Consider the following 15,047-nt stretch of genomic DNA (forward strand, 5'->3'; position numbering starts at 1 on the left):
CTCTCCTCCTGCACAATGGTCCCACCAAGCTCGGAGCCGCCTCAGAGCGCTCTAGCAAATAAGCAGCTGCCCCTGGTTTCCTTCCGCCCGCGCCGCACCTGGGCCAGGCCCTCCCGTGTCCCTGCTCTTCCCACCCGCCTCCCAGCCGGCACCCCTGCCTCAGTCGCCCCGCCCCGCCAGGCCTCTCGCGATGTTGCTAGGGGGCCGCGAGACGGTGCAGCAGGCGCGTGGCTAGTTGCTAAGGGCCGGAGCTTCTGCGAGCGGTCGGGGGGAAGCGACGCTGGAGTCCCCGCCGTTGCCACCAGGTGACTCCCGCCCCCCTGGAGCGCGGCGCTGCGGGGGAACCACCGGCCCCATGTCCGCTTCTTTGCACTGGAGACCTCGCGGGGCCTGGCTCCCACCCCGCCTCCCGGGCTGGCACCTGCCCCTCCGCGGGCCTGGCTCAGTGACGCCCTCCCAGCCCCTGCCCGGGCTGGGATCCTGGCGGGAAGGGGGTGTCTGTGAGCGGAGACCGGCAGCCGCTCCCCGCCTGGCCCGCGAACCAACCGGGCGATCCTGCTCGGGGCGGGGTCAGCCTGGATCCGGGGAGAGGGACCCGGGCCCCGCCCCTGGGGGCTGTCCGGGGGTCACGCGTAATTTGGGGATTTTCAGCCCCCCCGTAACGCCGAAACAAATGCGCCGCGTTAAGGCCCCAGCCGCCCCCCGTCACCTAATGTCCGGGCAGCCCCCGTCGAAGCGGCTCCGGGACGCTGCGGAGCCTTAGCCAGGCCGGGGGAGCCGCGTTCCCAGCCCCACGAATCAAAGGTGTTTCCTGCGCCCTTGGCAGCGGTGAGGGGCCGCGAGCCGGCAGGGTAATCCCCCCCCCCCCCGGGTTTCCGGGCGTCCTGGGCACTGCACATTAACGGGGTAGAAGCGTCCGCGTCGGGGGCAGCCAGCAGTTCAATTGCGCTTTTTTTTTTTTTTTAAAGCGCTTGTGTTGCTTCAGATTTGTAGGTTTGACAGTCACCTTCTTTAGGCGCAGGGTGACAAGGGCCCATATTCTGATTTCAGCAATTGATGTGGATGAAGGTAATTGACATCATTTATGTTGTCAGGTGCACAGAGTACTGTTATTTGTAACCACTGTAAATTAAAAATCAGGCTGTTCTCTCAAAATTTTGAAAGGTACCTTGCCAAAATGAATAATGGGTATGTGCCCATTATGCTTCTTTATAATATATAAGAAAGACCTGAAAAACTGCCCCACCCCTCAAAAAACTCCCTCCCCACCCATTACCTCCACTTGTTTCCATTAGAAATTCAGGTCCTTTCTAGTCTGGACTCCTAGCAAAATGATTATATCATAGGTGTCAAGAGTAAATGTTAAGCAATTGAATGGAGTAGGAATTTTTAGTCAGACTATTTTAAAATCCTGTTAATTTATTATTGAAGCTAAATTAATTTTAACATTTTGGATTTAAGGTGGCTTTTGGTAAATTTCATTACCCCTACTCCTTCGTTTAGAATGTTAAACTTTAGTCCTACGAGCTTTTTCTCATGGACGGACCCTTATTATTATGGAGCTGTAAACAGGGATCTGACTACATGGATCATTTTACAGGACAGGTCATAGACATCGTAACTGAGAGGTCCTATATTAAAACCAGGGAAAACTAGACTTGATATTTCAGTTAACCTTCAGTTAAAAGGTAGATCTAAATCTTTCAGGGAATAAAAAAAAAAAAGTGTCAATTAAAAAAAACACCTTTATGTCGTCCCTTTCAGCTGATGGTATTTTAAACCAGATGTTTATTTAGAGCAAACTAGAAACAGTATTCACGATGTCTTTACAAATACTTTGCAATGATCTCTTTCTTCCTTTATTTTAATTTTTAATGTGACTGTTAACCAATACTCTAAATTTTTACACAATTTAAAAACACCAAGTTGTTCATGCGTATGTATGTGTTTGTGTGTGTGTGTGTATATAAAAACATTAAAATGTTAAAAGAAGAACAGGAGTACTTGTGGCACCTTAGAGACTAACAAATTTATTAGAGCATAAGCTTTCGTGGACTACAGCCCACTTCTTCGGATGCATATAGAATGGAACATATATTGAGGAGATATATATACACACACACACATACAGAGAGCATAAACAGGTGGGAGTTGTCTTACCAACTCTGAGGACAACTCCCACCTGTTTATGCTCTCTGTATGTGTGTATATATATCTCCTCAATATATGTTCCATTCTATATGCATCCGAAGAAGTGGGCTGTAGTCCACGAAAGCTTATGCTCTAATAAATTTGTTAGTCTCTAAGATGCCACAAGTACTCCTGTTCTTCGTTTTGCGGATACAGACTAACACGGCTGCTACTCTGAAACCTGTTAAAATGTTAAATGACTCTTACTAAGGGGTTGAAGATTACATGTGGAAATATCAGATTCACAAACTGATAATAGAGACACTTGTGAGGGTGTATCATTTACCTCCTTGGAATGCATTGAGTTTGATTAATTTTTTAGAAAGACTGAGGGTTTTTAAAAATAGGGAATGGACACCATGGAGTTGTAAGAATACGACAGGGAATACAGCCTGTCTATTTTAAAGCTATTTCTGACATGCTTTTTTTGGTGGCAAGAAACCTGAGCTAATTTTGAATTGTGTTTGATCAAAATAAAATGTTGTTGTACAAGTTTACTAGTTTGGCAAAGGAAAATGTTAAACCAATTAAAATAATGCCTGAAAATAGTATTTTAGTAGAGTTGCAAGCCCTGGATTGTACTAAATATGACTCTAATCAATGATGTTTTGCCACAATTTTGATTTCAGGTTTGAAATATAAAAATATCCACTATCATTAGATAAATGCTTCAAATTGTGAACGTTATTGACTGTTGAAAGATTGTTCAGGTTTTAAATATTATAAATCTTTTGCAGAAAGTGGGTCCTTAAATTGTTGTGGGTTGGTTAATACTGGTTGTTAGTGGCAGTTATTCATTGTACAGATATTAACTTTGCATATCTCATTTATATACAGGCATTTACAGGTTTTTAGATTAGTGCTTTTTATAATTTGAAAAAAAATAATCGTCTCAAAATCATCCTTCCTTGATACAGATTATGAAAAATCCAATCACCGCTATGGAGTAGGAAACTTTCCTTGGAAAACGAGACGCTTACGCCATTACTCTAGGCAGAAATAAAGCTTTCTTTCTTTCTTTGAAAGAGTAAACCCTCACAACATGAGGTGACACAAGGATGTCTTGCTGACCTGGCATACAGACAGCTCTAATGCCTTACTTTTGCTGCTCATAGTTTTCTTAGGACTCTGTAGAGTGAAATTTACAAGTCTCTGGTCAGGCCACTGTGATATTGACAGCCATGTGGACAGTTAAAAAATGATGTCGATTTCACTTTGCTCTTGATGTTGGGAAAACTATGAGCACCAGCCAAATCAGGCCCTGGAGCTATTCTTGGGAAGGAGAATCCAAAAATCAGAGGTTGTGGGAGGATGTTGAATAGGAGAGATCCTTTGGACTATAGAAGGCTCTGTGCTGGACTGAGAAAAGAAAGTCATTTCTCCCTTTTAACATGCAAACTGGTCCGTGCTGTAAATTTATCAAGCACATATTAGTCAGAGGCTGGTATGAAAGAAGGTGCTTATAAGAGGGGTTCCAGTCCCAGGGCATCTTCCTAATAAGACTCCCAATGCTCTTTCATTTTTCAGCCATGCTTATGTATATGAAGGGTTGGGAGATGGCTTCTGGGTTTCTCATCAAGGTATTATCTTTAGATCTTATTGGTGAGGAGGCCTCTCTATTTTTATATCTGCTGCTATTTAACAGGCTTAGTCCTTTGAGTAGTAAGTGTTCAAGGGGTTGTCTGCATACAAACTGGAAACAAAATAAATAGGTTGTAGTTCTCTCACCTTTAGTTATTTCAGTGTAAGGCTGAGTGCGGGCATCTTTATTTCAGATTAAGAGTGTCCTATTTCATTTTAAATTAAGTAGATAAGAAATTGATTTGCCATTTTGAAGTAGGGCATGCATAAATGGAAATAAACTTCTTAAATCCTTTCTCTGTATGAATGCAATTATATGTATATTACAATTTTTGGCAAAGTGAGGGTATAACTTCATATTATTGGTGACCAGAGGAAAAAAGTGATATTTGTATGAGAGATTAGTACTCTTATTTTAGGATATTGAGAAAACAGACATAGGAAATGTACAGTTACAGTACTTTCATATGTTTCAGACAGATGTCTCATTTCTCTTGTGAAGATGAAGCTCTGTTACAGTCTATGCTCAGACAATTACTGCAGAGTGTGAAGGAAAAAATCACAGGAGCACCATCAGTGGAATGTGCCGAAGAGATTCTTTTACATTTGGAAGAAACGGATGAAAATTTTCACAAGTAAAAATATTTTTGTTATTTTAATTTTATGGAGTCATCTAAGTGCTGTCAACTGTTCTGTGAAGGGAAAATGTTTACTACCTATATTGACTTATATATTAAGAAAATACTTTTAACTTCCCTATTACTGATGAGCTCTGGAAGAATGTTACTTCAGAGATTTAATAAACTATATTTTACTAGTTCTTATTTTTTTCTTCTGTTGGTATTTTCTTTCTTCTTTGGCTGAAATATTATCAATAGAGTTGTCATAGGTTTCACCCCTACTCTGAACTTTAGGGTACAGATGTAGGTATCTGCATGAGAACCCCTAAGCTTAATTACCAGCTTAGATCAGTATGCTGCTGCCACCCAAATATTTGAGTAATTTGGGAAACTGTCTTCTCCCCCAAAATCTTTCCTTCCCAATTACTATACCCCTTCCCTGGGTAGCCTTGAGAGACTCCTCCACCAATTCCCTGGTGAACACCGATCCAAACCCTTGGATATTAAAACAAGGAGAAATTAACCATCCCCTCTCCTTTCCCCCCACCAATTCCTGGTGAGTCCAGATCCAACCCCCTTGGATCTTCAAACAAGGAAAAATCAATCAGCTTCTTAAAAAGAAGGCTTTTAATTAAAGAAAAGAAAGGTAAAAGAAAAACCTCTGGGAGATAGCATACAAGCTGATCTCACAGACAACAGATTCAGAACACAGAGGATGTTCCCCTGGGCAAAACCCTTAGTTACACAAAAGAATACCCAATTTGATTATTCCCCTAATGCCCAAGACAAGTTACAAAAGAAAATAAACATAAACTTATTTATTCCTTTTCTAATACTCACTACTCTGATACGAGGCTGATTCCTTGATCTTTTCCACTCTGGCCAAAACTAAAACTGAACTAAGACAAAGGGAACTTCCCTCCTTCCTTTTGAAACATCTTGTTCCCCCATTGGTTCCTCTGGTCAGGTGTCAGCTAGGCTAGGTGAACTTCTTAACCCTTTACAGGTAAAAGAGGCATTAACCCTTAACTGTCTGTTTATGATAAGAGTAAATGATTCTTCAGGGAAAATCCATTGTCTCAAAATTTATTTAATTAACTCTGATAAATGTGCTACATTCAGAGACAAACGAGCTAGTAAAAAAATCCTAATTGAAGGTTGCCAGATGATTTTTGTAATTGCTGTTGGGGTCCTTATTATTGTTCCTCATGTAGGTGAAATACAAGCAAGATGGCTAAAATATGATCTTTTACAGGCACCTTTCACAGTTAGTCCTTAGCCAACTCTCTTTTTATATATTTGATGAGATAAATTCTAGTTTCTAACAGAAATCCTATTACATAAAACTGAAAATCTTCTCTATTACATCTAACGACTTTTGGATGTCTAACTTGTGCTAATGCACACTCACATATTTACCTACATACTGTGCTCAGAGTCTCCTGAGACCACAGTCATCTTTGCACTTCACCTCAATTACACAAACACAATATTGTAATGGTTTTGTGCTCAGACATCTAGCCAATAGAATGCATTTTGCTACATGGCAGATTTTATGACACAGTTGTGAGGGCTGAGAGAAGCCATTTAACTTAGATGAACTGAAAAGATGTTTAAGCTTTCGTGGGTGAATACCCACTTCATCAGATGATGACTAAATGCATCTGACGAAGTGGGTATTCACCCACGAAAGCTTATGCTCCAATACATCTGTTAGTCTATAAGGTGACACAGGACTCTTTGTCGCTTTTTACAAATCCAGACTAACACGGCTACCCCCTGATACTGAAAGATGTTTAATTGTTAAAACCTGGGTTCTGTGACTTTTGTTTCTTCTGCAAAAGCCAGTGACCTCAAAAATATCTTTAAATAATGCAAGGCAGTGCATTAACTGCACTCCTTATACTTTAACTAGGTGTCAGTGATGTGTTGTCAGTAGCAAGCTACCTGACATCTCTGAACTTGGGTGATAGCAAGTAAGTAAAGTAAAAAACAGAAATTACTCTAAGCTATTTTTAAAACTAAATTCAGAATTTTAATGCCTTCACATGTTTTCTCTTAATGATTTTAGATTTAGGGTTGTGCATTTGAGCAGTCCAAAAATAAATGGTCAGTGGACCAGTCAAATGCTCGTCAAAATATTTTCAAGTACTGATTAATTAGAACAGTAAAAAATAAACAAAAAGTAAGATTTTATGGCCTCCAACAGGCTTAGTCTTAGATGCTTATGCCTAATTAAAAAAAACCAGATTACTTAACTATGTTATTTTAACTTACAAAAATGTGAAAAACAATTAAATTAAGTTTTAAAAATGAAAGAAGGGCACCAGGATGCAATCAAAAAAGATAGGCCATTGCCTACATTGAGGAATTCTTGCTGGAATATTTGACAATATTTGACTATGATCAAATAATAGGCAGTTATCTGACACTATTTAACTGGTCAATTGACTGTCTTTCCAAGCCTATTTATGTCTTAAATGGTTTTATTTTTAAAATTTATTTTTCACCTGTAACTTGTATTATGCAATTATTAATGACATTTTAATGCTAATATCGGTGCAGCCACTCAATTTGAGCTCTAGATCAGGGGTTCTCAACCTTTTTCTTTCTGAGGCCCTCCCAACATGCTATAAAAATTCAACAGCCCACCTGTGCCACAACTGTTGTTCTGTATATAAAATCCAGAGCCAGCATTAGGGTGTATCAAACAGGGCAATTGTTTGTGGCTACGGGCTGCAGGAGGCCCCATGAAACTAAGTTGCTTGCACTTGGGGTTGGGCTTCAGCCCTGTTGTGGCTCCGGCTTCAGCTTTTTGCCCTGGGCCCCAGTGAGTCTAATGCTGACCCTGTTTGATGGACTTCCTGAAACTTGTTAGAGCCCCAGACTCCCAACTGAGAACTGCTGCTCTAGATCAGTGGATACTGAACACGAGAAGAAAAGTGGTTGCACAGATATCAGTATTAAAATTACATTTTAATTTCTGGACAATAACACATTTTAATTAGAATAAGGTGACTTGCACATTATAAAATGTGAAATTAAGTTTTCTGATGTTTCTGAAGAAGCATTTGCAGCTTCTGGCAACACACTCCCCTCCACAAATGGTGTAAAAGTACACAGAAAATTCTACAAGGTTCATCTTTTGAAGCTCATCATGCTCAAAGAAAATGAGTTGAGGGATTGAAACAGAGGAAAGGAGATGATCCTAGAAATACTATGGGGAAAGCAGTCTCAATCTGGAGCAGCAAAGATGAGGGTTAGCTTCTTGGGGGTCCTCATCTTTTCCCTCTTCTTAGCAAGTTTCTGTGTGAGCCATGCTGCTATTGACTGTCCCCCACCTCTTGTGCCTAGGCTATAACACAGTTAGGAGTCAAAGATACTTAATTTTAATCTGACCAGAATTAACTGTTGCAATGAATTTCAGTAAGAAAATCTAGTAATGCTTGATGGGAGCATGTATCACAGTCACTGCACTGGAGCTGTACCCTGTGACATTCTTCTTTCAACTTAACCATAGATCCCTGGTGGTATAGATGGGCTTTCATTGGTTCGCAAAGAGGTGACAATATGCCATGGAGACTCTGCTCCCCCAGTTCCTTTAAGTTTTGAGGTGTTCCTTTACCCTTTTTCTTCTTTGATGTTGAACATCAGGAAACATGGAGCCCTTGTTTGCCGCAGAAGGACAGAATGGATAACATTTCTCTTTTCATAGTTCAGTCAAAGCTGATTTACATCAATAATCTAGGATCTTAGAATTTTTTTTTTAAATAATCAGATTTACTTTGTTTTCTTCAGACTTTGGGAACACTAACAATATAGCTTGATTGGAACTTGCATGCCTGTGCAGAAATTTGACTTCTCCATTATTTTGTTACAAACTAGTGAAAAAGATGAAAGAATGCTGCAAGGAGCAACACTGTAGTGTCAACTATAAAATAAATTTAGTCTCTCTTTAGGTCTACCGTCTTTCTCTGCAGCAAACACACTGTGCTGTGATCTCTAAATTATTATTATTATTATTTGAGAGAATGAAGCAGTTACTGCCAAAAATACATTTTCTGCAAACACCCCAGCCATAAAAAAAAAAAAAAAGAGAAAAAAGACTTATGAAAGCTTTCATTCGGCAGACTGCCACAGTGCTATTTTTTATAGTAATAGTAATGGCTGAGCTAACCTTATCAACAAGTGAAAGGAGAAAGAGACAGAAAATGAACAGAGAAGCTAAAGAGTTACATTTTTCCTTGAGATGCATTTATGTTGCCTCTAATAGCAGTGACAATAAAATATGAAAGTGAATAAATGGAAGAGGAAATAATTTGGAGCCATTACACTTAAAGTGACTTAAGGTAGTCAAGAGTTTAATCTGATGAAAAGAACATTATATGAAATAGTTGGTAACAAAAATGATTTGACTCTTACTCATTTTTAAAATGTTCAAGAAAAAAGAAACTACACCAGCAACTGCAGCAGCTGCTTTTGTTTTCATGTGCACTTTCCAGGATTGGACAGTTCATGTAATAAAGCCAGTAAACCATATATGTCCACTCCATATATTGATCCTTCTCAATTCACACAAAGTACGTACTCATGTACTCTCACTTTTCATCCACGTTTGATAAAATGAAAAGGTAGTGTAATCCTACAAACAACTGTTGCGCAGTCATTGTTGTGGTAACTTGCTGTATGTCTTGCCCCTAATGCAAAATAAACAGATGAGCAAGATTACATTGCTCATGTAGTCTAGACGTCTTTTTTTAAAAAAATAGTTAATTCAAATAAGCCTGAAGCTACAGACTAGTCCTCAATGCGGACTATTGCTTTTTGTTTGTTTGAAAAGCCAGTGATTCTAATTTAACAAAGTTATGACTATTTGAAAATTGCTTAATAAAACTACAACATAGAAAATGTCCTTAAGGTTCCAAGTACACATGTAAATATAGATATGCTGCTTATGGCCCTGATTTAGTAAAGCACTTAAGCACATGCTTCCGTCCCATTTGCTTTAATGACGTAAGCAACTTTTGTACTGAATAGGGATGTTTTTTTGCATGGAGGGGCACGATCATGGAACTAGTGAATTGTGCACTGGTTGATTCAAGAACTCACTAGTTCTGCTGGAAGAGCTTGTAAACTGAGTTCAGATTTTTTCCTTGACAAACTCCGGTAATTTAAATGCAAAAGACTGCATTAATGCGAAGTGAAGATTGCAAAGCTAAAATCAAAAAGTCAGGAAACTCAAAAGTTAAGCTTTGAACAAGTTTTAACTCAACTGCATAGCATATATGTGCTGTTGTCCAGCTATACTGAAAGAAGGACAGAAGACATTTGACATGGGTTTAATCAGGCTGCAACTTTATTATTAGATGTCTGGGACTACCCAGCAGATAAAACTATACAGTGCAGGTAACCCCAAGTTCATTCCATAATTACCCAGGGGGCTTCTGCCAGCTCCCCTTCTTTTTCCATCCAGATCCACCCAGCAAATCCATTGCAGGGACTTTACCATCCACTCCCCCTTGTAGAAGGGTTAAGGTGAGTTGTAAGAAAAGGGGGTTGGCTCTCTGCCATACCAATCATAGGAGTCCCCTTTTCTTTTTAAGTCCTTTTCCAAGCCATTTATCTGGTCACTGTATACCTTCCCTGTGGAGTACCTGCACTGGACATCCGCCCCACACTTAAATAGTGAGTTGTGACATACAGCCTACCACCCTTCATGCTACACATGAGAAAAGCACTTCCTGAACCCACTGTGGGAAGATGGGGAAAAAACCCAAATCCACCTACACCAATCTGGTGGTAAAGGAAAAATTCCTTCCCAGCCCCTCTAAAGAAGGGGTGGCTAGCACACTGCCCACAGCAGGTCTTGACCAAACCTGGTATCTCAAGCCTCCACTTGCTCCGTGTAAAAGGGGGCTTCACACACAGGGCTGCCCCTTTTAAACCCTTCTGCCCATCCAGTTCCCAGGGGATGAGTCAGCGTAGTCATGCTGGTCCCTTGTTCCCTTTTGCAGCAGTTTTCCTCTCTCTCTCCTCCCAGCCATAAAACACTGTTCCCTTCATTAGGCTAGCCAGACAAATCCTCTCACCCCCTACTTAAAGGTGTGGTGTGGTCATTTTGTCTACCAATTTTCCTAGTTACATGTATAACTTGGATCAATTATTACTAATTGTCATAACATGTATGCTTCAAGGTACTTTTTATCAGTGCATTCAAGTTAATGTTTTTCTTGGAGCCTTAACTTTTGCATTTCCTAACACTTTATGATTTTTGACTGTGCAGCCTTAATATGGCATTAATATAGATCTCTGCATTTAGGGGAAGATTTTCATAGGCACAAAAGGGAATTTTGACTTACTGAGATATTCTTTTCATATGATATATCTATACTGAAGACATTCAAGAAAAGCAAAATTGTTTGGTGCATAGATACTGGAATTAGTGGTGCTGGGGGTGTGGCAGCACTCCCTGATTTGAAGTGGTGTCCATCATATACAAAGTTTACAGTTTGGTTCAATGGCTCTCAGCATCCCACCTATGCAAATTGTTCCAGCGCCTCTGGTTTGGTGTCTGAACTTTTCTCTCGGCTGAAAAACTCCTCTTTAATTCTTAAAAGTACTGATACTTAAACAGATGTGTTTGCTGGAAAAATGTTGCATATGTAATGTTGAAAATGTTTGGAAGATGAATATCATGAAATACATTGCATTTTAATTTCTGGATATTTGTTGCAGCTATGAGTTTGTGAAATACCTTAGACAATACATATGTAGCACTCTGGGCTCTGTGATTGAAGAAGAAACAGAAAAATGTACCTCTGCTCAAAATCAGGGTGAAGGATCTGGTTATGACACTCTTGTCCAACATGTTACAAAGAAGACACAGGAATCAAAAGAGTGAGTATGTGCACAGGATACATATAAAATTCCATTTTTAAAAATATGCAGCTGGCAGGATTGTCTGGCTCAACTTATTCTTTTTTCCTTTCATATTTTTTCAGTCAATAATTCTTAATTGTAATATTTATGGATGAAGTTACTTTGGTTCTAAAATCTGTTTTTTGGTCATTTATAACTTTCCTCACATTGCCTTTTGGGTTGAAATTCCTCATGATTGTCTTATCTTGGAAATGAAAGTATATTGCTGTGTAGGAAGGTTTGAAGACAATCCATTGAACTATTTAAGATTTCTGACTTTGTATGGTTAGGGGATTATTTAGGATTCTGGTGGCACTTAAACTCAAATAGCTGTATTTTAAATTTCACACTTGATTTACAAATAATCCTATGTGAGAAATGAGGTCTTTGTCAAATATAAATGTGTGTATCTGAGAAATAATTTGTTTATGCACAATTTTTGAATTTCCTTATAGATTTAAGTGGACACTGAACATGATTATCTAGATATACATACTTTGAAAGCTGTAATTCAACTAAAGTGGATTAGTTGCACTTCTTTTAAATCCTGTCTGCATACAAATTCTCTGGTCTAGGTTACACATCAGAACCATATTTATAATCATGTTAGGGGATATGTGAGTTGTAGCCAGATTTCTTGAGATAGTGGTTTATTTAGTGAAGGCATGACCTTAAATGGAAAGCCCATGTGTATGCCAGATAATTCTTACAACCTGGTTAGCCATCCCTTCTTTGCAGATTCTCTTGCACAGTATGAACTCCATCTCTATTTGTTGTGTTGTGAATAGAAAGTGATTTTGTATAAACAAAATGCAGCTGTTGCTCATTATTGTCTGTAACAAAAGGTATAAATGCTTGCTGTAATTGTTTACCTGTTGAGAGACCTGTTTAGCTCTCTCTCGCTACGCAGTTGTTTGAGAAAATAAAGTATCTGACTTGCTGTACCCAAACAAAAAGTGAGAACTCTGTTATTCTCCGACAAGGGGGATCCAGTGGACATAGTGTATTTAGATTTCCAGAAAGCCTTTGACAAGGTCCCTCACCAAAGGCTCTTACGTAAATTAAGTTGGCATGGGATAAGAGAGAAGATCCTTTCATGGATTGAGAACTGGTTAAAAGACGGAACAAAGGGTAGGAATAAATGGTAAATTTTCTGAATGGAGAGAGGTAACTAGTGGTGTTCCCCCAGGGTCAGTCCTAGGACCAGTCCTATTCAGCTTATTCGTAAATGATCTGGAGAAAGGGATAAACAGTGAGGTGGCAAAGTTTGCAGATGATATACTAAACCACTCAAGATAGTTAAGACCAAGGCAGACTGTGAAGAACTTCAAAAAAGGTCTTACAAAACTAAGCGATTGAGCAACAAAATGGCAAATGAAATTTAATGTGGATAAATGTAAAGTAATGCACATTGGAAAAAATAACCCCAACTATACATACAATATGATGGGGGCTAATTTAACTACAACTAATCAGGAAAGAGATCTTGGAGTCATCATGGATAGTTCTCGGAAGACGTACATGCAGTGAACAGCGGCAGTCAAAAAAGCAAACAGGATGCTAGGATTATTTAAAAAAAGGATAGAGAATAAGACGGAGAATATCTTATTGCCCTTATATAAATCCATGGTATGCCCACATCTTGAATACTGTGTACAAATGTGGTCTCCTCATCTCAAAAAAGCTATACTGGCATTAGAAAAGGTTCAGAGAGGCAACTAAAATGATTAAGGGTTTGGAAAGGGTCCCATATGAGGAGAGATTAAAGAGGCTAGGACTTTTCAGCTTGAAAAAGAGGAGACTAAGGGGGGATATGATAGAGGTATATAAAATCATGAGTGGTGTGGAGAAAGTGAATAAGGAAAAGTTATTTACTTGTTCCCATAATATAAGAACTAGGGGGCACAAAATGAAATTAATAGGTTTAAAACAAATAAAAGGAAGTTCTTCTTCACACCGCACAGTCAACGTGTGGAACTCCTTGCCTGAGGAGGTTGTGAAGGCTAGGACTATAACAGGGTTTAAAAGAGAACTAGATAAATTCATGGAGGTTAAATCCATTAATGACTATTAGCCAAGATGGGTAAGGAATGGTGTCCCTAGCTTCTCTTTGTCAGAGGGTGGAGATGGATGGCAGGAGAGAGATCACTTGATCAGTACCTGTTAGCCTGTTAGGTTCACTCCCTCTGGGGCGCCTGGCATTGGCCACTGTTGGAATACTGGATACTGGGCTGGATGGACCTTTGGTCTGACCCAGTATGGTCGTTCTTATGTTCTTAAGAAGAAATTTGAAGTTTTATTGCAGGATAAAATCCTTGCATGAGCAAGTTCATTAATTCGTGCCTAACTGTTATTCACAAATTACTTTAGAAACACGTAGCAAAAATATCTTTTATAAGTCAATCATTTACATTAAAGACTACAAATTAGTTCTTAACCTTTTGGCACTAAATATAATAGTTTGTGGGATGTGCTTTTGAACTAAACTTTTGAACTTCATATGTGTAAAGTTATCCATGTGTCTATAAGTCTTGCAGGTTTAGGGCTTGATCCTATGGTCATTGAAGTCAATGGCAAAGCTCCCATTGACTTTAATTATGCAGGATCAGGGCCCAGGGCCTTCCTGAGCATTTGCAATGCCAGCTTTGTTCTTTAATGTGAAGTCTTTAGCTGTTTCTCCCTCAAAAGATATACTAGCTTACATTAGCATAATTCCAGTGGAAGTAGTTTAATGCTTTAAGCATTAAGTTTGAAATACCCGAACTCCTTGAATTCCTAGGTTCAAAACGCAGCAGCGCTAACTCAGTTCTTTTGGGTTTTTCTGCATAGAGACTTAGTGTGCAGCAAGCCAGGATGTAAATCTACAGCACACTAGCTTCTCATGCACTAACTGACCATGTGGTTCACTAAAAGTTCAGATTGAAACTGTAGTTTGTCAAAGTGCTCTATGGAACTTTTAGTGCATGGTAGCAGGGGTTCACATGGTGACATAGTGCACAGCAAGTGTGAATGTGCCATTCACCGAGTCTCTGGGTAGTCAAGCTCTTTATCATTTTGTAGTGTGTATAAACATAGTTTAGCGCAGTTTACTGTCTGTGGGTCTTTGGGCAAACCTTAAATATACAAGCTATACCTGCTGTATAGAGGCACCAAAGATCTCACTGACTTTGTTTTTTCTTCATACAAATGTTTGACCAAAGTTGCTCCTTGCCCAGTGTTGTGCAGCATGCAAATTTTGCACTGGGCTGCTGCCCTGCATCCCATATATGGCTGCATTTTAGAGGTGCTGAGCATATAAAGTCTGTGAAGTGTCTTGTCCTCCTTCAGAATGAAAAACACTATTATACATGTAAAATACAACATTATTGCATAATTCCCTTTTACAGATCAAGTTTTGTTTTCATGCATGTACATATAGTATTGACTTCACAAAGGTCTGGAAATTGACTGTTTTTCTCCATCTCCATTCTGTTTCTTGAATGGAGAGGGTTTATTAAACATTAACTTTGGTCATTACAGAAATGGATTTGAATTGGTGTTGGGGACACACCGCTTACTGGAAGAGAGACTAGATAATGCTGTGCGTTTATTTGAATTTGCTTTCCCACATGAACTATTTTAATAACTACCTGGTTTCATGACAAGAATTCTCATAAGTATATATTTCAGTATCCATCGGGCAACAGTTCAGCCTTGGATCACATTCTACTTTGGAACCATGTGACTAAACTCATCTGG

At 39.4% G+C, this 15,047-nt stretch overlaps 1 protein-coding gene across 7 annotated transcripts in view; it reads left to right on the forward strand.

Moving 5' to 3' along the window:
* The first annotated feature begins 229 nt into the window (after nt 1-229).
* Nucleotides 230-15,047, forward strand: part of TBC1D32 (TBC1 domain family member 32) — a 167,106-nt gene continuing 152,288 nt past the window's right edge. The window contains exons 1-4 of one of the 7 annotated variants that reach the window (XM_054023051.1): nt 230-305; nt 994-1,068; nt 4,252-4,406; nt 11,127-11,288. In XM_054023051.1, the coding sequence (XP_053879026.1) occupies nt 1,057-1,068; nt 4,252-4,406; nt 11,127-11,288 (329 nt within the window). In that variant the 5' untranslated portion in view covers nt 230-305; nt 994-1,056. The other 6 variants (XM_054023052.1, XM_054023057.1, XM_054023056.1 and 3 more) reach the window with 6 other exon arrangements.

This window comes from Malaclemys terrapin, chromosome 3, assembly GCF_027887155.1.
Source record: "Malaclemys terrapin pileata isolate rMalTer1 chromosome 3, rMalTer1.hap1, whole genome shotgun sequence".
Taxonomy (NCBI): domain Eukaryota; kingdom Metazoa; phylum Chordata; order Testudines; family Emydidae; genus Malaclemys; species Malaclemys terrapin.